The sequence below is a fragment of the Podarcis erhardii genome, assembly GCF_964252035.2.
Source record: "Podarcis erhardii genome assembly, chromosome: Z".
Taxonomy (NCBI): Eukaryota; Metazoa; Chordata; class Lepidosauria; order Squamata; family Lacertidae; genus Podarcis; species Podarcis erhardii.
The window spans coordinates 35,396,345-35,423,715 of NC_138504.1; the positions used below are offsets into that span (position 1 = coordinate 35,396,345).

General features: G+C 45.5%; 1 protein-coding gene and 1 long non-coding RNA gene across 3 annotated transcripts in view; one reads left to right on the forward strand and one right to left on the reverse strand.

Moving 5' to 3' along the window:
* The window catches only part of GPR107 (G protein-coupled receptor 107), a 48,474-nt gene extending 24,886 nt beyond the window's left edge, over window positions 1-23,588 (forward strand). Inside the window, exons 14-18 of one of the 2 annotated variants that reach the window (XM_081847129.1) lie at window positions 522-565; window positions 9,276-9,325; window positions 13,896-13,979; window positions 15,923-16,047; window positions 19,847-23,588. In XM_081847129.1, coding sequence (XP_081703255.1) covers window positions 522-565; window positions 9,276-9,325; window positions 13,896-13,979; window positions 15,923-16,047; window positions 19,847-19,946 — 403 coding nt within the window. In that variant the 3' untranslated portion in view covers window positions 19,947-23,588. The remainder of the gene's footprint in view (window positions 1-521; window positions 566-9,275; window positions 9,326-13,895; window positions 13,980-15,922; window positions 16,048-19,846) is intronic. The other variant, XR_014152538.1, reaches the window with a different exon arrangement.
* LOC309333679 lies at window positions 11,678-13,889 on the reverse strand. Its single transcript, XR_014152669.1, has 2 exons — window positions 11,946-13,889; window positions 11,678-11,732 (listed from the first exon to the last, which is right to left on the reverse strand). It is a non-coding gene; the product is annotated as an uncharacterized lncRNA (long non-coding RNA).
* Window positions 23,589-27,371: the final 3,783 nt, after the last annotated feature.

Here is a 27,371-nt window from a genome sequence, read left to right on the forward strand (position 1 = left end):
GAAGTTCGTCTCTTTCTCCCTCTACCTTCCCTGTCCCTTTTTGCTTTTGTGCCATGGCCTTTAGATTGTAAGCCTGAAGGCAGGGACTGTCTTGTATGAATTGATGCCATGTTAAGCCTCTCTGGGAATCTTTGGGGCTCAAGAAGAGCAGGGTACAAATGCTTTAAATAAGTAATACTTACTCCACCCCCACCATCTTGTTTTTACTCTGCCTTGATAACTGTCTCTAATTCCTTTGATACCAAATGGATTAAGCCTAATACGTTAAAAGATTCTTTCTCTGTGTGTGTTTTGTTTCAAAACTGCCTTTGTCTGTCTTGCATGCCTGGCTGGTCCAGGGAATCTTGCAGCAAGTTTTCCTAGCCAGCAGAGGATGCTCCTCACTTGCATAAAGCCCACTGCAGTCTGTGTGCCACCTTCTGGTGGGTTGGTGGTGCCATTTTTTTCTTTTCTGAGCATCTATTGACTTGAACTCATAAGATGGTGTCTCCTTACCAATTCACCTTAATTCTCTCTTCTAGGTCAATAAGACATTTGCAGGAGGCTTCTGCAACAGATGGGAAGGGTAAGCTGTTCATTACCATTGAGCTCCTACTCCCCATAAAACTGTTGTGGGGAGCGAAGCTACACAAGTCCGGTCCCTTCCTGCCCCCACCTCATTCTGGCATTTTGTTGATCTTTTTAAAGGGCGTTCAGATTTTCTCACTGTGGAGTGAGACTTCAAACCTATTAATTGTATCCAGGAAAATCAGTGGTTCCCAGCTTTTCAAAATCTTATAGTCATTTACACCTTCAGCACCCCCTGCTGCCCCCTTGCCTCTTAGGTAATCCCACTGCCCAGGTGGCAGTGCAGCCCACTGTGAGAACCACCGAACTAGAGAGAAGGGGGCATGCCTCTCAAGACGGTGTTTGCTATCTTTAGTTCCTATCGTTACTTCTGTTATCTGTTTTATTTTTAAAGATTTATTAGGAAGCCTGTGTTGTTCTTTTTTTTAACTGATGCAACATTCAGACATATGAAGCTGCCTATGTCAAGACAGCCCCTTGGTCTCTTTAGCTCAGGATTACCTCTTCTGACCAGCAGCTACTTTCTCAGGCTGAGAGAGCCCTTCCTATTCCTGATACTAGAGCCATTAATAATAATAATAATAATAATAATAATAATAATAATAATAAAACGGAGATGCCAGGAACTCAGCGTGGGACCTGAAGACTTGGATGAAGCCTTCCTAGAGCAGATTACCAAACATTTAAAAAGGAGAGCTATAGTAGTTATGGAAGACTTCCACTTTCCTGATAACCTATTGGAACTCACTCTGCCAAGAACATAAGGTCCAACTAATTCCTCCATTGCCTTGGTGACAATTTAATTTCCCAGAAGGTGGATCAACAGGATCATCTATCTTGGACCTGGTCCTCATCAACAGGGAGAAATTAATTGACAAAATGGAAGTACTGGGAAACTTGGGAGGAAGTGATCATGACCTCCTGGGTTTCATGATTACAGAGGCAAGGGAAAACTCTGTGTAATTGGACATGCCCTCTGGACATTAATAAGGCTGATTTCAAAAGCTTAAGGAGCTAGCTGCTGGATGAGATCCCATGGTCAGAAATACTCAAAGAGAAGGGAGTCCAAGATGGATGGGAGTTTCTTAAAGGTGAAATAATGAAGGCACAAATGCAGACAATTCCAACAAGAAAAAAAAGTGGGAGGCATCTAAAGAAACCAGTGTGGCTGCATAAGGAGCTTCCAGATGAGCTGAGATTTAAGAAGGGCATGTGCAAGAAATGGAATAACAGGGAATTCATGGAGGAGGAGTATACAGGAGTAGCCAGTAGTTGCAGGAAGAAGGTCAGATGGGCCAAAGCTCAGAATGAGCTCAGGCTTGCAAGAGAGCTTAAGAATAATAAAAAGGTGTATTTGGCTGTTTAAAGCAAGAAGAATAAGCAAATAGTAGGTCCTCTGCGTGGTGAAGATGGAGAAATGCAATTGGGTTCACAGGCAGAACTGCTCAGTGCCTACATGGCTTCTGTCTTCACACAAATGCAGTAATGTCCAACCTTATGATAACAGAAAAAGGAATGTAAAGATGGAGCTGCAGCCCAAGGTAGGAAAAGAGGTGTTAAGGGAACAATTGGCTCAAATGTGCAAGGCCTGTACCCAAGGGTACTAAAGGAGCTTGCAGGTGTACTCTCAGAGCATCTGTCTATAATATTTGAGAATTCTTGGAAACCAGGTGAAGACCTAGAGGACTAGAGGTGAGCAAATGTCCCCAACTTCAAAAAAAGGGAAGGAGACCCATGTAGCTACCTACCAGGAAATGTCATAGAACATATAATTCAACAGTCAGTCTGTGAGCACTTAGAAAAAGATGCTGTGGTTACTAAGACCCAGCATGGGTTTCTCAAAAATAAGTCATGCCGGATGAATCATATTTCTTTTGTCATAGAGTTACAAGCTTGGTGGATCAGGGGTATGCTGTGGGTGTAGTGTATCTTGATTTCAGTAAGGCTTTTGACAAAGTGCTCCATGATATTCTTGTTGGCAAGCTGGTAAACTGTGGGCTGGGTGAGGTAACTGTTATGTGGATTTGTAGCTGGTTGACTGACTGAATCCAAAGAGCGTTCACTAAGGATTCCTCATCATCCTGGACAAAAGTGTCTTAGATGAAGGAATTGAGGGGATGCTCATCCAATTTGCAGATGACACCAAGCTGGGAAAGGTAGCTAATGCCGCAGAAGACAGCATTGGGATTCAATATGACCTTAACAGATTGGAGAACTGAGCCCAGACTAACAAAACGAATTTCAATAGGGACAAATGAAAGGTTTTGCACTTTGGCAAGAAGAACCAGCTGCACCAAATATAAGATGGGGAACACCTGGCTTACTAGTAGTACATTTGAAAAGGATCTAGTTTCCAGATCAAAGGAAGTAATAGTATCGTTCTATTCTGTCTTCATCGGACCACACCTGGAGTACTGTGTACAGTTCTGGGCACCATAATTTAAGAAAGCTATTGACAAGCTGGAACGTGTGCAGAGAAGGCAAACGAAGATGTTCAAGGGTGTGGAAACCAACCCTTATGAGGAATGATTAAGGGAGTTGGTTATGTTTAACATGGATAAGAGGTGACTAAGAAGAGATATGGTAGCCATCTCAAATATCCAAAGGGCTGTCACATGGAAGATGGAGCAAGTTTGTTTTCTCCTGCTCTGGAGGGCAGGACCAAACCAATGGCTTCAAGGTACAGGAAAGGAGATTCTGATTAAACATTAGGATGAAATTTTTGATGGTAACAGCTGTTGGAAATTGGAATGGCTCCCTCAGAAGATGGTAGACCCTCATTCCTTGGAGGTTTTTAAGCAGAGGTTGGATGGTCATCTTTCTTGGGTGCTTTAGTTGAGATTCTTGCATTGCAGGGGGTTGGAATAGGTGACGCTTGAAATCCTTTCCAGCTCTATGATTCTATAAATCTGTGATCTGTGACCTTTGTGCAAACACGCTGCTATTACTTTTACTCTGCGTTTCTCCCCCCAACTCTCCACTTAAATGCTAGAGCCTGTTATGCTAGACTGTTATGCTAGACTGCTTGATGCATTTTATTTAAGAAGTAAAATCCCTGTGCAGATATTTAGGAAACGCTCTGCACAAAATTGATCACATAAACTTCTATGTTCTTGGTTCAAGGGTGGATAGGTCTGCCGGTGAAATATTTGGCCAGTCAAATGTGCACCCCACGGTCTATGCTGGCGAAAGAGAGAGAGAGAGATGGGCGTCTGCATCCAGAGTTGTCTGGTGGTTGATTTATGGTGTACCTTTCCTGCATTGAAGCTGGCAGCCTGGAGGGCTTTTGCTTTAAATTATTAAAAAATATTTATAGCCTGCCATTTTGTGCAAGTGCATCTCCCAAGGCGGCTTGCCAGGAGCCCAGCAGATAATGAAATAATAAACGATGTAGTAAATGAATGTGGCGATAAGGGGCGGCGGGGGGGAGAGTGCAAACGGTACCAACAGCAGCAAGCAAGAATTCCTAATGCAGCAGTTTGAAGGACCTCCGTTATCCTTTGGAATCAAATCACGCTAGTAGGCTGGTGGAAGGAAAGCCACAAGGCGGAGTAGTCTAGGCTTCCCTTGGGGGTGATTTCATAGGGGAAAGGGGCCCGCCCCAGGTATTCTGCTTCTCCCTTTTCATATTTCAGTGAAGGAAACGGAGGTCAAACTTAATAAATAAACATGAAGGTAAGTTGGTTGATTCTATTCCTACATCCATAGCTTGGTGGCATCGCCAGGCAGGGCCAGGGAAAGACCCCCTGCCTGAAAGCAGCTGCCAGTCAGTGAGCACAGTACTGAGCTAGATGGGCTCCAATGTTCTGTTTCTGTTTATGCAGCTTTCTATGTTCCTATTTATTCAGGAGTAGAATCTTGCTTTGTTTTTAGCTGAAGGGCTGTTGTTCAGCAGAGCGCATTTGCCTTGCATTGAGAAGGTCCAAAGGTTCAGTCCCTGGCATCTCTGGGTAGGGCTGGAAGAGCAGCTGCCAGTCAGTGTAGACAGCACTGAGCTAGATGAGCCCAGTGGTCTGACTTGGCAGCTTCCTTTGTTCATAACTGGAAAATGCCTGCTCTTGCCAGTTTAAGCTGAGACTGCCCATCTTCAGTGACATACGGACATTCTCCCTTCCTGTTGACTTATTTCAGCGTTGTAAAAATAGTCTGCTAGGCACTGTGAGAGGTGTTTGCATGTAAGAGAACACCTACTCTGGTTTCTCAAACTCTGTGCTTCCCTTGCTCAGCGCCACTGGGCACATTGCAAGGGCAAGCAATAAAATTAGAGGAAAAGGCTGGGAAAGAGAAATGGAAGGAGCCCAGTATAAGATGATGCTGGGGCCCAGGAGGGGAAAGTGTCTGTCAAGGTGACTTTTTTGAATTGAAGGAAGCTCTCTGTGTGGCAGGTAAAGGGAGCATTTGCCTCTCCTCAAATAGGATATTGCAAGAGTTGGAAAGGGCTCAGAAAAGGGCAACCAAAATAGTGGGTATGGGGTGACTTAACTGTAGGGAAAGCTTCCAGCATTTGGGACATTACTTTAGATAAAAGGCGAGTACGAAACAACATGATAAAAGCTCATAAAATGATGTGTGGCATGGAGAAAGTGGAAAGAAAGTTCCCTCCCCCTCTTATAAATGCTAGAACTTGTGGACACCTAATGAATCTGAATGTTGGAAGGTTCAGGACAGATGAAAGAAGGGGCTTATTCACACAGCACCATAGTTAAATTGTGGAACTCCCTCCCTCAGTAGGCAGGGATGGCCACCAACATGGCTGGCTTAGACGGGGATTTAACAGAGGGCTTTTGATGGCTACCAGCCACATGCTATGCTCTGCCTCAAATTTGGAGTCTGCAATGCTTCTGAAAATCAGCTGCTGGGAAACGCAGGAGGAGGGGAGCTTGCTCTTGTGGTTGAATCCTGCATGTGAGTTTCCCACAAGCATCTGTGAGAACAGAATGCTGGACTAGATTGGCCATCGGCCTTTTCCTTTTCTTATATTCTTAAAACTCTTTTCTCCAGCCACGCTTGTCTGCGTGGTCTTCAGTGCTCCAATAAGCCCAAAGAGAGGGCACAGTTGGAGGAGCTAATCTCTTGTGCCATTTAGAAAAGCCTCTGTTCCTGGTTCCCTGGAGACAGTCAGCACTTGCCATAGGTGAGCATGCAAGTGGGTCTTGGACAAGCCCACTAGGACCTGTTTAATCAGGACAATGCAAGCCGCCTGTCTGCAGGAGGTATTCAGATGCATACTTCTTGCAACACTGAAATTAGAACAAGTAGGAGCGACTTCTGCAGGGGAACATAAGTCATTAAAAAACCCCAACCTTTGAAATGGCAGGCAAGTTCTTTAGCTATCATCTCCTCACCTTGCGCTTTTTTAAGCATACCAAATGAATCACAATCCATTATGTTCCCAAAATAAGAGGCTAAAGGCAATTGGGCTGGTAGCTTTGAGTCATAAATGGACTCTGTGATTTTCTCTCTCACCCACCCATCTGGCCTGCTGCTGTCTCTTTTCCTTTATGCTTAAAAGTTTGGAAGAAGAGGGTGGCTAGAGAGAGAAAACCCATCCCCCTTCAGTCAGTTCACCACTAATTGGGACGCTAGGTGGGAATGGAAAAAAGAAACGACAGAAAAATGCAGAATAACCGCACGGTATACTGTTCCACTCTTCTCCCCATGACCCTCTATATTTAATCCAGTTCTCTCTCTCTCTCTCTCTCTCTCTCTCTCTCTCTCTCTCTTGCTTTGGAAGAAATGTTTTTCTCCTAACATTTTAACTGAATAGCTAAAAACAATGAATAAAAACATAGTTTCTCGTTCCAGAATTTTTCTTCAGTGCCAGCACTGCAAATCTAAGCACCTGATTACAACAATTTTTCACTTACTACCTGTGCTTCACCCTAGCGTCTCAGGAGTGGGTCACAACAATTTAAAATATAGCATTAAAAAACGGTTTAAAACAAATGACCATTTATTTATTTGTCAATCCAGCACCTACACTTTGGAACTCCCTGCCTGTTGATTTCAGGCAGGTGCCTTGGAATCAAGCAGTGCATACATTTTATGAAATAAATAAATCTATTTTATTCATTTTGTAAGACTTATACACTGCTGGATTACTTTGGAAAAAAATACAAAACCCCCCAAAGCATTTGTTGCTCCACCCACTTTTACTGTTGGCCCTGCCCACCGTTGGCTTGTGACCCTCAGAAACTTATACTAGGAGGGGATGTGACCCTTGGGTTGAAAAAAAACCCCTCTGTCTCTGATGCAGAGAGGCCTCTTTTTTGTCTCTGAAAACAATGACAAATGAAAATATATCTCTCTTTGCGCAGTGCCGGGCAAGACCCGTGCGGTGTAAATTATCCCCTTTTCACAGTTGTTCTGCAGGAGAGTTCTTGACTGCTTTGTAAGCAAATTGCATGGCGGTTCCTGTTAGGCTGGTACCCCCTTTGCCCTCGGCAAGGTCAGGGGAACAACAGGAAGCCACACTCCTCATGCCCTCAAGCCAAGTGTGACAGCTGCACCATCTGCCATTGATTGCTGTTCCTGGCTGTGCCGATAAGAAGAGCCATGTCCTGGGTGGGGAAGATCTCTTCCTAGCCTTTCCAGTCAACCAGCGCCGTGGCTCTGGGCTCCCTCGTCATAATGCTCATTGACTAACCTGCGAGGATGTGTCATGGGAACCATGTTGCTCCTTATGATTGAGTGTGGCTCTGTCCCATTATGACCGCAGCACGACTTACCGGAATGAGCCTTAGCTGCTGCTGGTGTGGGGTCTGTCATCTTCTTTTGACAGATCGAAGTGAACTCAGACAGCTTTAAGAGAGGATCGGGCAAATTCATGAAGGATAAGGCTGGGTACGGCTGCAAGCTGTGATGGATGTGTGCTACCTTCACTGCCGGAGGCACTTAGGTCCTGCTTGTGAGCTCCCCATAATAGGCTTCTGCTTGGCCCCCCTGAGAACAGGATGCTGAACTTGATGGGTCTGTGGCCTGATCCAGCAGTGCTCTTACATCCTACATTGGGAGGTCGTTAAACCTCTGCATACCAGTTTCTGGGAATAAGAACGGGGGAGTGCTGGCATGTTCAGGTTCAGCTTGTGGGCTTCCCTTAGTGCCTGTAGAAAACGCTGAAGCAGAACCTGAGCACAGGAGCCCTCTCTCCTCCTGCGGTTTCCAGCAGCTGGTATTCAGAAGCGTTACGGCAGAGCATAGCTATCATGGCTAGTAGCTGTTGATAGAATTCTCCATGAATTTGTCCAGTGTTCTTCTAAAGCCTTCCTAGTTGCTGGCCCTCACTGCCTCCTGTGGGAGTGAGTTCCATAGGTCAGCTATGCACCGCATGAGGGAACTTCCTTTTATCTGTCCTGGACCTTCTAACATTCACTTTCTTAGGATGCCTGTGACTCCCATTGTTAATGAGAGGAAGGGGGAGAGAGAGAAAGAAAGAGGGGATGGGACATTTCTTTGTCCAGTGTCTCTATAACATGCATTGTTTTATAGACTATCAAATCGTCTCTTGCTTGCCTTTTCTCTAAAGTAAAAAGTCTCAAACACTGCAGTGTTTCCTCATAAGAGAGTTGCTCCATCCTTATGACCATTTTGGTTTGTCCCCAGTGAACATAAAATGCAGGACCAGCCAGTGTCCTCGTTCTGTGTGGCAAAGAGAGTCTGTCCTCCTCAAAGCAATGCCAGTTTCTCAACCTTCACTCTCTCCTTCAGGTTGCAGCAGAGGCTTCTCTGTTTCCACTCCCCCCCCCCCTTAAGTTGATGGCGCTGCAGCTAGCCTTGTTTTCCATCACCACACTCTGTGGACTCCTCTCTCACATGTCCCGCCCCCCAACACCTTGTCCTTGAAACCAGCATGGCTTTGGGTCTCTGGCAAGGCGGAAGCCAGCAAATGCTAACTTGGCAGGTGGAAAGAGAATTTTGGCTTATTTATAGCCGAGGCTTTCAACCTCCCTGCATCTTGGCCTTCTGAATAGGTTCTGGCCTGAGAGATATTGTGTGTGTGTGTGTGTGTGTGTGTGCGCGCGCGCATGTGGTCCAGTGCAGAGGTAGTGAATCTTCTTAAGCCTGATAGCCACCCATGTGCAGAGGAGGGTGACCCAGATGATAAGGGGCCTGGAAATCAAGTCTTATCAGGAGCAGTTGGGTATGTTTATCCTGGAGAAGACTGAATTGCAGGTGTGTTGTATCATTTTTAAAAATGGTAAAGTGCAGGGCTTTCCGCAGGGTCAATATGAGATTGTGCAGGAGGTGAATAAAGATCTAGAGGTCAAAAGGGCCATGGGTAGAAAATAAGTTTACAAGGTATGGTGTGAAAAAAATAATTAGGGACCAAGAGCCTAAGAAGTCAAGGGCATGGGCATGCACAGAGTATTATGGTACACTATTATTTTCTACTTGTTCTACTTCCTTATATTTTGCATTTTCTAATTCCAGTGGTGATTGATGATTGATAAATGACTTGATTGATATTTCTTGACTTCATTTCACTTGCATTCCTCAGAATGTGGGTTGTGGATAGGGGTCGATAAAAACTTTTGTGTGTTCATCAAGAGCTCATGGAACTCAGAGGTTTGTGTTTTGAGTCTCTTGGAGACCTTTGGGTTAAACAACAATAATTGCATAAATGCTACATTTTTCTCCCTTTGCAGACAAGCTTTTGCCACCTTGCCCCTCCCGTCTTCAACCATCCATACTTTCTCCTTTTTCCACAGCTGCTATTAACCTAGCAAAGCTGAAGCTGTTCCGGCACTACTACGTCATGGTAAGGAGTTTGACATGAGCAGCTGTGAGTGGGGAGTCCTCGTTGCTGGTCCCACACTTTGGCACCGCCTGACTAACCCTCCTCCACTGCTTCTGAACTGCTCTTGCTTGCTCATTGGGGCCAGGAGTAAGCAGCTGCATAGCCTCTTTCAATAGACGCCATGCTTTGGAGATCTCACAAGTAACCTCCTGTTGAGGTTTTAGGCACTTCCCTTTCTGCAGAGGCAGGGAACCTATTAGGTTGGCCCACCCTCAGAGGCTGATGGATCCAATGGGTTTCCAGATGGCCCTGAAGGATTTTCTGGCTGATATGACTGGTCCTCCCATCAAACCCCGACTCAGATCTGTAGAATATCTGAATGTCTCGGGGCATTGATACAATTGCCCCTGAGCAACCACTCCCACTATGTGGAGCCCACTTGGCTCCCTGGTATATCCCGGAGCATAAGGCGAGTAAACAAGCTAGGAGACGGCTGAAACGCAAGTGTAGGAAAACTAGTTCAATGCAATTGAACACTTGTAAGGACTATCTAGTGGCAGTTAAGGCAGCAAAGAAGGCATACTCTGCTGCCGCAATTGCATCCTCATTGTACTTTCTGGCAGAGCTTTTCTGGGTGGTGCTGGGGCCTCTTACTGTCTCACCCGAAGAAGGTTGCAGAACTGGTGGTAGCTCGCTGTAACTTATTAACAAAGCATTTGTTGATAAAATAGCTTGCATCTACTGGGATCTTGACTCTGAAGATGAATCTGAAGGAGTGTCCAGAGCACTGTCTAGTCCTGTTGTGTTGGATGAGTTTCAATTAGTAAGGCTGAAGGATGTGGACAAGATGCTTGAATCAGTCAGGTTGACCACTTGCACTCTTGTCCCTGCTAGATAAAATCTAGCAGGAAGGGGACAGTTGGCTGGGCCAGGCAGGTGTCTCCTTGCTAGAGGGGTTAATCCCTGTCTGCTTGAAGGAGGCAGTGGTAAAACACTCCTTAACAAACCCTCCCTGGATTTGGAAAATCTTGAGTAACTACTGGCCAGTTGCCAATCTCTCCTTCTTGGGTATGGTTTTTGAGCGAATGGTGGTAGACCAGATCCTGGCAATCTTGGAGGAAACTGATATTTTAGATCAACTTCAGTCAGGGTTTAGGCCCAGTTTTGTCACAGAAACCGCTTTAGTTGTCCTGTAGGATGACCTCTGTCAGGAGAGAAACAGAGGAAATGTGTCGGTGTTAATTCTCTTCAACCTCTCAGCAGTTTTTGATATCGTCGACCATGGTGGCACCGCTTTGCAGTGGTTCTGGTCCTACTTGGATGGCCATTTCCTGAGCGTGATGCTTGAGGGATGCTGTTCAGCTCCATGGAGCCTTCATTATGGGGCTCCTTATCCCACATGTTGTTTAACATCTACATCAAACCGCTGAGTGGAGTCACCTGGAGCTTTGGAATGTGTTATCATCATTATGATGATGACACATAGCTCTTCTTCTCCTTTACACCAGCAAGTGAGGCAGTGGATGTGCTGTATCATTGTCTTGCCTCAATAATGGGCTAGACGAGAGCCAGTAAACTGAAGCTCAATCCAGATAAGGCTGAGGCACTATTAGTGGGTAGTTCCCTAGACCAGATGGATGGGAGGTTGCCTGCTTTTGATGGGGTTACACTCCCACTGAAGGAGTGGTTACTTAGCTTGGGGGTACTCCAAGATCCATTGCTGTTGCTTGAGGCTCAGGTGCTGTCGGTGGCACAGAGTTCCTTCCGTTAGTTTTGGCTGGGGGCCTAGCTGCACTTCTATCTGGACAGGAGTAGCCTAACTTCTATCACCTATGTCCTGGTAACCTCTCGGTTAGATTATGGCAACATGTTGTGTGTATGGCTGCCTCTAAAGACGGTTCGGAAACTTCAGCTAGTGCAGAATTCAGTTGCCAGGTTGCTCACTGGGGCAAGATGGTTTAAGCATATTACACCAATTCTGACACAACTGCACTGGCTGCGAATTAGTTTCCAAGCCCAATTCAAAATGTTCATTTTGACCTATAAAGCTTAAATGGCTTAGCATCGCAATACCTCAAGGGCTGCCTCTCCCCATATAAACCAACCATCATCCGAGGCCCTTCTTTCTGTGTCTCCTCCACAAGAGGTCCAGAGGCTAGAAACATAAGAATGGGCCTTTTCTGCAGTGGCTTCCGCTTTGTGGAAGTCTTTCCCTAGAGAAGCTTGCCTGGTGCCTTCCTTATATACTGTATTTTTCCATGTATAAGACAATGTTTGTTGCTAAATTTGTTTAGTCAGAAATAGGGGGTTGTCTTATACATGGATTATGAATACACAGGGTTGTTGTTGTTTTATTTTTATTTTTTTATATAAAAAAACCTACTTGCCTTCCTGTGGCTGCCATGAAGAAGCTGCCGGAACCGCCAATCTTTTCACTTACCACTTCTGCAGTCTCATGAAAAACAGCTGAACAACTTTGGGCGATCTTGGGGGTTGCTATGCTGGTGCTGGTACTTTTAATATTTAGTAAAATATCAAAGTTGTTCTGCTTGATGATTAAAATAACGATTTCTTAATTTTGAGTTAAAAAGTGTGGGGGGGTCGTCTTATGCATGGGGGTGTCTTATACACAGAAAAATACGGTATCTTTGGGCGCCAGGCAAAAATGTTTCTCTTTAACTAGTCCTTTGGCTGATTAACATTCCATGTCCTTTTAAATCTGTTTGAGGAAGGGGGATTATTGGTTTGTTGTATTTTTGTTTTATTGCGTATTTTGTGTTTCCGTTTTATATTTTTATGTTGTGAACTGCCCTGTGGCATTCAGATGAAGGGCAGTATACAAATTTAATAAATAATAATGCTTATTCTTCACTGACCTGGTGGCTTAAGATATTGTTGGGCCACTGCTCCCATCATCCCTGATCATTGGCTGTGCTGGCTGGGGAGCGATTGGAGTTGGGAGTCCATCCACATTGCAGGGAATTTCATTAGATGACCCTTTGGGTCCCTTCCAGTGCTACAGTTCTGTGATTCTGTGAACATCCGAAAGGGACCAAGGGGAACTGCTTTGTAAAGAGCCCCGGTTCCATATTGTCTGTGCTGATAGGCAGCAGATCTCCAGGGTCTCAGGCAGGGAACCTCTCCCACTCCTACCTGGAAATGCCCATGTGGATTGGACCTGGGACCTTCTGTGTGCAAATCATGTGCTTTTAGAATTTCCAGTGTGCAGAGCATGGCTTGTGTCTCTTGCCAGAGGGTAGACTTCAGTTGCCTCAGTCACACACACTGAGATGCTTGCACAGTAAGAAAACAGCAAAGTTGTTTATTATAGGAAGCTTGTCACTTGGTTGGAAATGGTTTCAAGTTCTAAGCTAACTCACTAATCTAGAGAAGACAAAGACAGCCATGCTTCATCCTTTGTTCTCACAGAATAGATCAAAGATGACCTCTTGAGAGAGAGAAGTAGAAGGAGGAAATTTCAAACAGGATGCAGCCTAGGATGTATCAGTCTAACATTAAAGAGATAGAAAGGTTAGCACCATAGGTCAAAGGTACAGGGACAGTCTGGGAATCTGGGAGTCTGTTGCTCTGTTTTAACCCTGTGCAAAACCCTCTCAGCAAGCTCAGTGGCACCCAAACTTCCGTTGTGTGTGCTCTGCTACCGAGCTGCCAGTGAAGGACAGACTGCCCTGAGAGACCTGGAGAATGGACTATTAGATTGGTCCTACCCTGGTAAGTGCCTGGATGGGAAGTCTGCTTGGATGCCGCCACCCCCGCTCCTCCACACACCATAAGCCACATTGAGTTTTCTGAAACGAGGTGTTTCAGTTATAACTGCTGCCAAATGCCTTGCCTCTCTGGCAGGAGAAGAAGAATATGCTTGTTGGGCAGTCACTGCTTGAGGTAATTATCTTCCCTAGAAGGCACCAGCCCATTGAAACACAAATGGGATCCATCAAAATTAGTAACAGGTTGATTTGCTGTGACTCGAATGATCAGATGGAAATCAAGCGCTGCCTTTCCTCCGTTCCACCTTTGTGAGAGGCATTCCCAGCCGACTTACAGATGCATAGAAAGCCCATCCATTGCACTCTGAAATCACATGGCTTCCCCCTAAAGAATCCTGGGAGCTGTAGTTTGTTAAGGGAATTCTGAATTTGAGCTATGTGATGGGGAAACTACCATTCCCAGTATTCTTTGGGGGAAAGCCATTTGTTTATTTGTGTATTGCATTTATATCCCACCCTTATTTCCAAGGAGCTCAGGGTAGTAGTATACATTGTTCTCCCCCTCCTCATTTTATCACCACAACAGCCCTGTGAAGTAGGTTATAGGCTGGGAAGCAAGTTCATATGCAGTGTGCTTCATGAATCTGAGTGTGGATTTGATTCCTGGTCTCCCAAGTCCTGATCATTGCACCCCACTGATTTTCATGTGCTTTAAATGTGTGTTGGGTGTGCTTTCTATGTACGCTGTGGCTCTGCCCCAAATCCCTGGCGAGATTTTGATTTATTGGTGGGGTGTGAGTCTCTCAAGAGCTGTGTCTCCGTCGTTCTGACTGCTAACTCTGATCCTCTCCCTCTGCTCACAGATCGTGTGCTACATTTACTTCACGCGGATCATTGCTATTCTCATCAAGATCGCCGTTCCATTCCAGTGGAAGTGGCTGTACCAGGTACCCCACCCCCCACTCCAGCATGCTTCTTTCAAAGCTGTAACATAACATAAATCTATCATGGAAACCTATTCTTAAGCTTTGGCACTGGTAGCCAGTATTTCAAGCCCCTTCCTGAAATGTTGGTTCCCCCGCCCACTCTTTCCCCAGTTTTTTTTTCTTCCTGCAGGTTATTATACGCTAGGACTGAAAAGTAATTGCTTTATTGATCTCAGAACACACACATTCAAGAAATGCCCTTCAGACATTAATTGAGAACACAGAAAGGGTCAGGGAGAGATTATGGGGAAAGGGGGCGGGAACATCAGCAAGAAAAGCAAGCCCTAAATTGGGAAAAAAATAAATGAAAACTACCCATAAACCAATAGAGATAATAATAATAAAAATACTTAAGGGTAACAGCCTCATACCTGGAAAGTCTAAGAAACAAAAAAGAGAATTGTTGTAGTTTTGAAATTGGTTTGGTCCACCATCTCGATTAAAAATAGTGTCTAATTTTATCAGGACATAGATGAAAACCTGTTCGTTGGTCTTGGGAACCATCATGTAAAATTTGCTTACAGTATCTTAAGAGGTGTCCAAATGCATAGCAAACAGGCAGGCAACTTTCCAAAACATATAGTAGATATACAAATCACACTACGATTGGAGCATAAATTTTTAATGGACTGCGTCTGATAAAGCTGTGTCAGAGCATCCAATTCACTGCTGACGATGGCAACACTTGCAAAATGTACGGAGGCATGATGGAAAGCCTTTGAACCAATGGTCAGGAAAAACTGCACCTTTGAAAACCTTTCCAGGAGAGATCATCACAGACCACAGCAAGCAGATGAAGTGATGGGCAGAGCACTATCTAGAATTGTACTGGTGGGAAAATGTGGCCGCTCACACAGCAATCGACGGCACCCAGACCCTGCCTGTCTTGGAAGAGCTGGACGTCACTCCCTCCCTTGTCAAGCTGAAGAGACCATCAACTCTCAGGCATGTGGTAAAGCCCCAGGACAGGAAGGATTCCCAACAGAAGTGCTGAAAGCCAACTTCTATTCCTCCCTCATGACACCTCCATGGCCTCCTCTTCCAATGTTGGGGGCAAGGATCCATGCCACAAATCATACACAACTCCAGCATTGTGACCCTTTACTTTGCTTTGTCCTGTGGGAAAAGCCTTGTAGTTCTCAACAGATTACAGTCACTCACTGACAGGGTCTGTCCTGGGTCATTATGCAGCTTTAGAGCTCAGAGGTCAGCAGCTGACACGATTTTCTCACTGTGTCAGCAGCAGGAGAAAAGAGCAGAGATGCCTGTTGTGCATCGCCTTCATAGACCTGATGAAGGCCTGATGAAGACCTCATCAGCCAAAAAGGACTCACACTGTGCCACAAGATAGAATGCCCACCTTAGCTCCACAAGATGATTGTGTCCTTCTACAAGAACATGTGTGGCACCGTTCAATATGATGGCTTATTCTTGGACACCTTACCTATAGCTTTATGGAAGTGAGTTTTGGTAAGCTTACAACCGCCAGGAGCAATGCCTCGATGCCCCATTGCATTCCACAAACACTGCATCAGGAAGATTTTGGGCATCACATGGCAGGACAGTCTCAAACAAAGATGTGCTCTCCCAAGCCCCCATTCCCAACATGCTTACACCCCTTTCTCAGTGACGTCTATGCTGGCTTGGTCATGCCCACAGAATGGAAGATGGCAGGATCCCCAAGGACATGTTCTATTCAGGACAGACCCACTGAAACTAACCAGCTTTTCATACCTGTGCTAGGCTAGACGGAACAATGGTTTCACTTGGATTAGAGTTGCTTCATATGTAAGCACATGTGATCATAACTTCAGCAGTAGCTGACTCCATGAACTAAGAGCCCCATTTGGGTGGGCGTCCTGTTGCCTAGCAATCTTTTCCAAGTGCCCCTCTCTTTGTTGCAGCTGCTGGATGAAATGGCCACCTTGGTGTTCTTCGTCCTCACCGGGTACAAGTTCCGGCCTGCCTCTGACAACCCCTACTTGCAGCTCTCTCAGGACGATGATGATGTCTTGGACATGGAAGCTGTGTAAGGGGCCTGTTTCCTTGTAATAATTTATATTAAGATTTTAAGTATTGCTTTATACAGTACAGGGTTTTTTTTAAGGGGGGAAACAGATAAATTAGGACTCTGCAATTTGTCTCTTGATTTTGGTGCAATCTGATTACAACAGATATTATGTGACTCTCGTTGCTGTTGGGTGCGTCTGGAAGAATCAATGTTAGACATTGATTCAATCTCAACATTTCTGTTTAATACAGTCCCAACTCTCTCTCTTTCAAAAATTCAAACCCTTCAGTACAAAATGTTCTCTGGAGCAGTGGCAGAAATGGCAGGAAAGGGGGCATCCCTTAATGTCACTTATGATCCCTCCCTCCCCACCACTTCAACAATTAATATATAATTTGAAACCAAAAGGGTACTTTTGTAGTGTAGGACTTCTACTAGAAAGGAAGACCAATAAATAGGGAGCAGTTACAATTGGTATATTATGATCCAAATCTTAGCTGACTCCATCTGGGACAAACTTTACATGATCCCTCATTCAAACCCAGGTGATTTTGAATGTTGGTCCACCTGGGAAAGGATTTGCAGCAGCAATGTGTGAAGCATTGCTACAATCTACTTTAGGCAATCCGAAGAGTATTTTGCGTATTGGGATTCTTGCCCAGCTCCTGTGGAGTCAGCCTGGCCTACATGGAGCAGCAAGGTGGGGAATTGGGTGAGAGATGTGTTGAATCAGAAGCTCCTAACAAAGTGGGTGGTCCCATGATCTGCTCTATCCTGTTAGGTCAGGAGTGGGGAACTTGTGGTGCTCCAGATGTAGTTAAATCTCCATCTCCTATCATCCCCAGTAAGTTGGGCCTATGTCAAGGGATGATAGGAGCTTGGAACAAGACCTAGGTCACAGGTTCTCATACCCACGTTAGATGTTTTGGGTGGCACTTGTTCTTGACTCATGTTGCCCAAGATATATGGTTCCAGATCCATTATCTAGCTATCTTTTAGTGTGGCAGACCCCACACTTTGGAACTCCCTGCCTATTGACATCTGGCAGCTGCCTTCACTTTATTCTTTCTGGCATCTCTAAAAGCAAGCCTATTCTGACATGTAAAACGTTGACATGTGTTTTAATCTGCTTTATAGCTTCACGTTGGTTTCATTTTCTTTAAATGTTTTAAACAGTTGTTTTTGTTTGCTTATTGTTTCATTGCTTTATACCTTTCATAAACCACTTCAATGCTTTATTACAATCAGGTGGTTACATAAATCATATGAGATATCTAAAATAAATTGCCAGGCCTGTGGGTGAGGCCTGTCAAATCACCTGGCATCGCAATGGCTCTCTTTAGCATTTCAAAGGGACTAGCCTACAGTGTGAAAACAAAATTTGCATTCTTTGCTCTGCTTGCTTTTGGCTCTGGCCTTGTCCACCACTTGCATGTGGCCCTCTGAAAGTTGCCTTGAAGCAAATGTGGCTCTTGGGTTGAAAAAGGTGGGAGGTGGTGTTCCATGCTCCAGTTTCAGCGCTCCCCTGACTCTTGTCCAGTGGCTAAAGTCTTACACCTTTACTCCCCAAAAGAATTTTGGGATGATTGTCCTGTGAAATGCTCTTGAGCTCTGCTCTGTGTCCCTGTCAGCAGGATCAAAGGTCTGTTTGCTGGCTTTATGTCCCCTGACGAGAATGATTCTTCTAGACATCTGAATGCCGCAGATGTCTTGCAAAAGCTTTAAATCTAAACTCCCAGGACTGCTGACCTGTTAGAATTTTTCTTCCAAGGCTGCTGAGCCAGCTGCAAATAGAGTGTTAAAGCTTGGACATTTGTTGTGAAGGTGGTGGAAGCAAGGACCGAAATCCTCCAATGCAGCCCTCCCTAGTCATTGCACTAAAGATCATTGACATGTTCATCATCAGTATTAATATTCCTTTATTGCTCACCATTCACCCTAAGGTCTCCAGGGAGTGTCTTTGTGGCAAGGGGTACAACACAACATTAGAAACAGTTGAAAGCAACTTATAACGACAAATATAAGGTGGGTCATGAAACGTACACTTCAAGTGTCAAGAGGTCAGCATCTTCAGCACCCTTTGGAAGCTATGCAGTGAAGATGCCAGACACACTTCTGTGGGGACAGAGTTCTACCACTCAGGTGCCGCCACAGAGAAGGCCCTCTCCTTCATTTAATCCCTACAACAATCCTGTGAGGTTTGTTGAGAGTGGGGATTTGAAACCTCATCTCCCAGGTCTTAGACCAACACTCTAACCACTACAGCACACTCACTGGTTGCTGTCCAAAATATTGGGGTCAAATAGATTCCAGTTGGGGTGGCGGTGGCGCTGTGAGCCTAGGACTTGCCGATCAGCAGGTCGGCAGTTTGAATCCCTATGACGGGGTTAGCTCCCGTTGCTCAGTCCCTGCTCCTGCCAACCTAGCAGTTCGAAAGCACGTCAAAGTGCAAGTAGATAAATAGGTACCGCTCTGGTGGGAAGGTAAACGGCGTTTCCGTGCGCTGCTCTGGTTCGCCAGAAGCAGCTTAGTCATGCTGGCCACATGACCCGGAAGCTGCACGCCGGCTCCCTCGGCCAATAAAGCGAGATGAGCGCCGCAACCCCAGAGTCGGTCACGACTGGACCTAATGGTCAGGGATTCCTTTTCCTTTAGATTCCAGTTATTCATTCATTTTTCAGGATTGTGTATATGGTGTAATTCCATGTGGATGCAGTGTGGGGGGAGGCACAGAGAGTTGCAGCCAACAAAGTTTTACTCAGAGTAGACCCATTAAAATCAATGTACCTCAGTCAGTCATGGTCATTTGTTTCAGTGAGTCTACTCATGAGAAGGGGTGATATTGGATGCAACCCAGAATTCATTCAGGCGGTCTTTGCCCCTAAAGACCTGGAGAACTCTTGCCTGATCTTCTGTTTGCTGAAAGGAGCAGTGCCTTGACAGGAGTGGCTTTCAAAACAAATCCAAGGCTACTCCTGCCTGATGTTGATGGATGATGTTGATGATGATGATGATGAGTTATTTGGGCTTGCAACTCCCAGAGGTGTCACTGTGTTTAGCCCGTTGCAACGGAAACCACAGAAGTTGTCTTGTGGAGTAATAGACTAATCCACAAGTACCGGGGGGTGGGGGTGGGGGTGGTTCTTGCAGAAGCTAACTGCGGTATGTGTAATTTTTGCGGAGAACCAAGAACATACAAATGAGAGTCAGCATGGTGTAGTGGTTAGAGTGGGACCTTAGGGTGAAGAGCCAGTAATTAATAATAAAAATAGTGTAGTAAGCCCGCAACCTATGTGGGGGTTACGTTTCAGAGATGGCTGCTAAAGCCAGAATTGTGTATTTTCAAAACAGATTGGTTTCAATGGCAGGTGAGATTTCCCAGGTCTTTTTTGCTGGATACCTGCCCCCTTTCCACCCCCTTTCTAATATATATGATATATTGTTTGTTTCTTAGACTGTACGCAGCTTTGAGATTTTTTTGGGGGGGGGATGCTTTTAAATAAATAAAGCAGCTTCGTTGAGTCTAATCCCAGCTGGGAGAAAGGGGTGGGGAATGGGGTGCAGGGAATGCTTTTACTTGTGGCACATGCGCCTGTGAGTCTTTTGATGGCAACCCACAGATTGCCACATCTTTTTGATGTGCACTCTTTTCTTTTTTAACTAAATTATCTCTCTTGCAGCCAGGAATGGGTTGTCGGCGGGGGCGGGGGGGGGGGGAGAGAACCTTCCCGCCATGCAGCCCTGGTTGGGGCAAGAACAGCACTGAAGTGTTGCCTTATCTCTGAGCGATTTTTTTCTGCTGTCCTCCTCCCCACAGGGTGACAACTTCGGGGGTCATGGAAGGTATGAAGAAAGTCAAGAAGGTGGTCAATGGCTCGTCGTCGGAGCCCCAAGGCGAGAGGGAGAGTGCTGCATGATGGAGTCAATACTTTCACCACCACCTCCGTTTCTTCTTCTCTCCCTTCTGCGCCCCCCACCCTACCCCCAAAATTAGGACAAGGCAGCACTTTCAGATAAACTTTAATTTATTGATTTTCTGCTTCCCTCAACAGAAGGGGAGCGAGTTGAGTTTCCTGATACGGGAACTGGAGAACATAGGGCAGTGGGAAATGGCGGCCGGGGGTGGGTGGGGGCAAAATCCTGTGCAAAATTGAGAGAGAATCACAATCCTACGTATTCATTTGTCCTGAGGATTTGTTGCTCTTCTAGAGCCTTGCAAGGAAGCTCTCCTGTTTTATGGTGATGGCAGATTTGTTTTAATTTTTTTAACCTTTTAACATTTTTGCTAAAGTTTTTTAACGCTCCTCCTGCTTTCTTTCTGAAACTTGACTGTGAGAAAGAAAATAGAACCATCGGTTCTATTTGGCTCTTTGGGACACAACTTCCAAATGTGAAAAAACCTGGTGAAAGTTGTATATGTAAAAGTATATATGTATATCTATATTTTATATGATGCCTTCTGACATGCACCCCTCCCTGCAATGTGTAACCTTTTGTGTGTGCTGGGGAGATTTGACAAAATGGTTTTAAAGGTGTTGGGTGTGGCGCAGGGGAGATCTTTTGGGGTTTACTTGTAAATGTTGTGCTGAGTTTAGGCATCTTTTTTCTCCCCCTTTTTCATTTGAATGGGGAGCAAATAGGAATTCTGCCTCCAGATAGGAATAGGAATGTTTTCTTTCTTTTTTCTTCCTTTTTTGAGACCAAGGCTTCCTTACTACCCTCTTTAATGGTGTGGACCAAAAAGCTGGGTCCCATTTTGACTCTATGCAGTTCCCTCAAGGGGTTCCGAATATGTGCAATGGAGTGGGGGGGGATATTCACTGAATTATTATTATTATTATTATTATTGTTATTATGATTATTTCTTCTCCCCCTTTGCTGAAAAGTGGTGAGGTCAGGTTTCAAATCCCCACCCCAAATAAATTACTGCATATAAGGAGTGATCCATGAACAGCTGCTCCTAGAGGGTTTCTTGGCTAGAGGATCGGTGAAGCCGAGCTCTCCAAATTCTTGGGAATACTCCCAAGAAAGGAACCCCTACTGCTTGCTTTCATATGTGAAATGGGGTGATCCGCAAGCAGTGCAAGAAATCTCTCTTTGCATTGAGAAAACAGCCCGAGCAGGTCTCTGACCTCACAACGGAAATTCTGTCTTCACTCTGTGAAGAGAACATCAGCCTTTCCTCTTTTTTTGCTTATGCATTGTGAGCTAAAAACCCCTTCTCCCTCCTCTCCCAATGCCCCCTTCGCCACCTGGCTGGCTTGGGGATAATGCGTGGAAATTGCGTTGCCCTTGGGCAGAGCAAATGTGAGCTGGCAAAGCGGGTGAGCAGAGAGAGAGTTTGTTCACCTGGCAGCTGGAGGGACCCCTGGGGTCTCCAGTCAGGAAGATAAGTTTGTATGAAGGGTTGAAAAGAAAAGCTGCATCCTACCATTTAGATGTGCTGGTTTCTGGAAGAGCGGGATCAACGAGTGACCTGCTGTGGAATCAGAAGCCATGCGGTCCTAAGAGCCTTTCTTCTTGTTTATTGTGAGTGAGGTCTCTTCAAACAGCAGCTGGCAGGTTCAGAAGTGTCAATACGTGTCTTCTGTGCTCATCCAAAGTTGTGCTCTCTCCCAGAGTTTGCATGAAGGACACACAAAGCTATCTCAAAGAGAGGCAGGGTATCGTCTTCCCACAAGAACAGCCCTATCAGCCTCAAGATGCCATTGGTGTTGAACTCTGCCGCTCAGATATTTGGTGGGGCAACTGGCCAGGATCATAGCATCTTGAGCTCTGGTATGGCTTGCCCACTAAGGGTTCATTCAGCAGCCATCAACCTTGTTTCAGCCAGCCAGAATCTCCCAACTTCAGTCAGCCCATTAGAAGTTTTGTTGACGGACAAATGGCAACGTCGGTAGTTTGGGTTGAAGTTGAGGAAGAGGCCATCTTTTGACACTACAATCTCCACATATCCCACTCCTTTCCTTGTCTTCCACCTATCCATCCTTCCTGCAGAATGAAGGAACTGGACAAAAAGCACTACCCCCCCCCCCAAAAAAACCCCATGCCTCTCAGTAGATTGCAACATAGCGCTAATGCAAATGTTCCACCAGGGAAGGATTTTTCCTTGTCCATTGGAACATCCTCCCCCTACCGCCACAGTATACACCCCTAAGTCTGTTACAGAGATTCCCCTGATCCTCTGGCGCCAATCTGGGGACAGTGCACAGCTTTTATAGGAGGAGGCAGGGGAAAGTCCTACTGTACAAGTAGAAATCATTCTGCTAACACAATTACTTAGTTGGATGCTCTGGGTTGAAGCTTTATAAGGCTTTGGGTCCAGCTGGCCTGTAAACAGAGGAGAGATTGCAAGAACAAGAGCTTTCCATTGGGCTGAGAGTGGGAAGTGTTTCTTGGCCTGCAGCAGAACAGGAGCTGGCAAATACAAGTATGGGGGGCTCAGTCAGTCACTCTTCCACTCGTCGAACCCAACGCTTTTAAATGTTGTCGACTCTGAATCATACTATTGATGTTTTTTTTTAAAATGGGCAGGTTGTATTGCGGGGGGGGGGAGTGGATGACTCCCCCCTCCCAACTGATGTTTCATCTTCATCCTAAAATGAGCTCAGCTTTCCTCTCTATGTGCTTCACCCACTCCTCTCCTTGACAGCCAAATCTTTTGGACAAGCAGCCAAGAGAGAGTTTTCTCCACCCAGTGTGTTCCCTTCAAATGAGGAGCCCACTGCTTAAAAAACCAGGGCTGTGTCACTTTTTTAAAAATAAAAAGTATTCCTTTTTAAAGGTGGGCAGGAAGAAGGAACAGCTTCTCTCGCTCCCAGTTCCTCCTTTCTCCCTCTGGAATCCATTGTGCAACTGCTCTAGAACCCATTATGTGACTGTGCTGGAACCTATGTTTTCTTGCAGTGAGCACTCGTACCAGATGTGTCCTCACTCCCAGTGGAGATTTTGGCATCTCACATTGAAAAAAGGAGCTTGCACCATCCACATCAACCCAGGGGATAGTCCTGCTTTCTTTTTTAAAACACCTGAAGACCTGTGTAGGTGGAGGACCAATTGGGTAGCTTAGCAAAGAGACTTGGTTAATCTCAGAAAATAGGTCCACATGATTCCTGATTTATTTATTTATTTGTAACATGGACTACACCTGCACCCCTCCGGATGTTTTTGGACTACAACTCCCATTGTCCCTGGATAATTGGCCTTGCTGGCTGCTGGGAGTTGGAGTCAGATAATATCTGGAAGGTCACAGGTTCCTTCACCGCTGGAACTTTTAGAAGTTAAAATAATAGATCCTTTTTTCAAAAAAAGAAAAAAAGAAAGGTGTGTGGTTTATTTTATTGGGTGCTTCAAACATCTGTGTATTCCTTCATGAATCTCTTCATGTTTTAAAGTTGTTGTTTTTTAATCTTTTATCAAAATAGATATATGAAATGGCAGTATTTCTGTAAAGGGGAGCAGGGGGCAATACCAATCAGGGGACCTTTTCTCTCTCTATGTAATGTGGTTTTTCTGATATGGAAGAGATGTACAAAATAAAAGACTTGATGACTAGGAAACTTTCTCCTGGGCTTCTTTATTTAAAAACTGACTTCCTCCTGCACTGGGTTGAACTGCTGTGAGAGACATGGTTCATATTGACATATCCTATAGCCAGTACAGGGAGTGGTTAAAGGAGGAAGGGGGGTTTCCTTTTAGGCACTGCTGGTGGGCTTCCACGAGCATCTGTCCAGCCAGTGAGAAACTGGATTCTGGACTCAGATTTTTTTTCTTACTCCCTCTTGGTTGCACTAAAGCATCACAGGGATGAGGACAAATAAAAGAAAGTCCTTCTTCACTCAGTGCATAGTTAAACAATGGAACTTGTCCCCCCTGGAGGCAGTGGTCGCCACCAATTTGGATGGCTTTAAAAGAGGATTGGACAAATGCATGGAAGAGACGAATATTAATAGCCACTAGCCACAATGGCTCTGCTCTGCTTTTGAATACTAGTTGCTGGAAACCACAGGAGGGAAGCATCCTCCTGCGGTTGAATCCTGCTTGTGGGCTTCCTGTGGCCACCTGGGTGGCTACTGAGAGAACAGGATTCTCAACTAGATGGGCCAGCAGGGCTGTTACGTTCTGTCTCCACTGTCAGAGGCAATATGTCTCTGAACACCACTTTCTGGGAATCTCAAGTGGGGAGAGTTGTTGTTTCACCCAGGCCCTGCAAGTGGGGCATCTGATTGGCCACTGTGAGCTGGGTGGACCCCAATGGACTGATTTAGTAGAAGGAAGGGTCTTTGCATCTTTTGATCATGCCTAGTAGTTGTTGATAGCCTCATCCTCCGTTGGACAAGATGACCCTCAGGGTTCCCTTCCAACTTTACAATTCCATGATTCTATTATCCTTTTAATTATGCTTGTGTGTATATCCTACTAAGTCTGTCCTGGGTTGCTCACCATTCTGTGACGATCTGTGTGTTGATTATCCCTTGGTGTAATATCTTCCTCCCCCCTCAAATGCCCTCATTTCAAGATGTTTGGCACACCTCCCTTCCTTCAGGCTGATAAGCGTCTTCATCTGTATTCCTGCCTGTCAGATAATTCCGAACTAGGGCAGCACAGTTTTTAATCAATGCTTTTCAGTGGCAGTGTTAAGAACCTCCCCCACCTTCCCTTCTGTCTCTTACCTTCCCTTCTGCCCTGTTTGGTGAATTTCCGCATTTGGAAATAAGATTGTAAGAAGTGCCTGGTGGATCAGGCCTGGTGGGCTGATGGGAACTGGTGTTCTACATTAGAGAGAGAGAGAGTCGCCTCTGATCTAAGAGGCGTTCCCTTCAAGGAGCAAAAGGCAGCATACATTATGCTCCACCTCATTAAATCACAGAACAGACTTCTCACATCCTGGTGGCATGACCTTCTCACCCAGGCTGGCCACTGGATCCTCCTGAACAGGAAAAAACAAAGTAGGACTTCAACTGCTTGAGTGACAAGAAGTGACACCTGATTTTCTTGGATCTTGGAGATTTAGATAATGGCCAGAGGGCCACAGGTTAGAAGAGACTGGGCACATAAAGGTAAAGGGACCCCTGACCATTCAGTCCAGTCGTGGCCGACTCTGGGGCTGCGGCGCTCATCTCACTTTATTGGCCAAGGGAGCCGGTGTACAGCTTCCGGGTCATGTGGCCAGCACGACTAAGCCGCTTCTGGTGAACCAGAGCAGCGCACGGAAACACCATTTACCTTCCCGCCGGAGCGGTACCTATTTATCTACTTGCACTTTGACGTGCTTCCGAACTGCTAGGTTGGCAGGAGCTGGGACCGAACAACAGGAGCTCACCCCGTCATGGGGATTCGAACCGCCGACCTTCTGATCGGCTCTGTGGTTTAACCCCCAGGGCCACCCGTGCTTATTTACACAGCCTGTAGTTAAACTATGGAACTCACTCCCATTCAGGGGTGCCAATAAAATATTGGGGGACCCACAGAAGCCCTACCCAACATAATCACATGACACAGTGCATAGACACAAATATTTTATTCGGGGAGCGAAGGCACCTCGGTTCCTAGGAGTTGGCTCCTCTGCTCCCAAAGGAGGCAGTTATGGCCACCAACATGGATGGCTTTAAAAGAGAAGGCTATTGATGGCTACTAGCCATTATGGCTTTGCTCTGCCTCCATAGTTGAAGGCAGCAATGCTTCTGAATACTAGTTGCTGGAAACCACAGGAGGGGAGGGTGTGCTTGCACTTGAATCCTGCTTGTGGGTTTCCCACAGGCATCTGATTGGCCACACAGAGGGGGATGCTGGAGTAGGAGGGCCACTGGCCTTTACCCAGCAGGTGGCTCTTATGTTTCTCAACCCCAATGTAGATAGACAATCCTGAGCTAGATGGACTCAATGTAAGAGGAGGCATGCATTCTCCACCACTTTTGCTTCCCGTCTCACCACAAGCTTTTTCTAACCCGCCTGCCACCCACCTGGAGTCACGAGTCATCGCAACAATGCAATGGCACATTGTGTCATGAGATGACACATGACACAGCTGGCTGTCAAATGCTTCAGATTACGAGTCAGGATATTGGCAGGTGGTAAATTTCACAAGAGCCTTGATTACTGAGTTACAAGGAAGGACATTAGACGTTCCCAGAAGTTAGAATTGATCAGGGAGGGAAATGTATGTACTTTACTCTGGAGCCGCGCGACAGCAGTATGAGGTCTCAGTCCTTTGGATCTGAGATTAGCATAATTGCTTCTTGGGTTGAACCTGTTGAATATTACTCTTTAGATAGTGTCATTAATGTGAGCAGAAACCTACAGAGGAGGACAGGGCCAGGTCCGCAGCTTCATTAGCTTAACAATCAAGCTTTGACTAGCTTTGAAAAGGCTCATAAAAAAGCAACAAAAAATAGAACCTGCCCACATTACTCTGACACAGAAACATTGCACATGCACTATGTAAAATAATACTGAATGTTCTCGAGAGGAAGCTGATAAAATGTGGGTTGAACAAGGTAACCATTTGGTGGATTTGTATCTGGTTGACTGACCGAACCCAAAGAGTGCTCATTAATGGTTCCTCATAATCTTGCAAAAAAATGACAAGTGGGATGCCATAGGGTTCTGTCCTGGGCCAGCTGTTGTTCAACATCTTTATAAATGACTTGAATGAAGGAATTGAGGGGATGGTCATCAAATTTGCAGATGACACCAAACTGGGAGGAGTAGCTAATGCCGTGGAAGACAGAATCGGAATTCAAAATGACCTTAACGGATTGGAGAACTGGGCTCAAGCTAACAAAATGAATTTCAATAGGGACAAACATAAAGTTTTTCACTTAGACAGGAAGAACCATCCAGATGCACAAATATAGGATGGGGGACATCTGGCTTGCTAGCAGTACATGTGAAAAGGATCTAGGGGTCTTGGTGGACCACAAGCTTAACATGCGTCAACAGTGTGATGTAACAGCAAAAAAAAAAGCTAATGCTATTCTAGGCTTCATCAACAGCAGTATAGTGTCCAGATCAAGGGAAGTAATAGTATAACTTTATTCTGCCTCAGTCAAACCACACTTGGAATACTGTGTCCAATTCTGGGATGTTGACAAGCTGGAAGGTGTGCAAGGAGGGCAACCAAGATGATCAAGGGTCTGGAAACTCAGCCTTATGAGGAGCGCTTGAAGGAGCTGGGTATGTTTAGCCTGGAAAAGAGGAGACTGAGAGGAGATATGATAGCCATCTCTAAATATCTTAAGGGCTGTTAAAAGGAGGAGGGAACATGCTTATTTTCTCCTGCTGTGGAGGGTAGGACTCCAACCAATGTCTTCAAGTTGCAAGAAAGGAGATTCTGACTAATC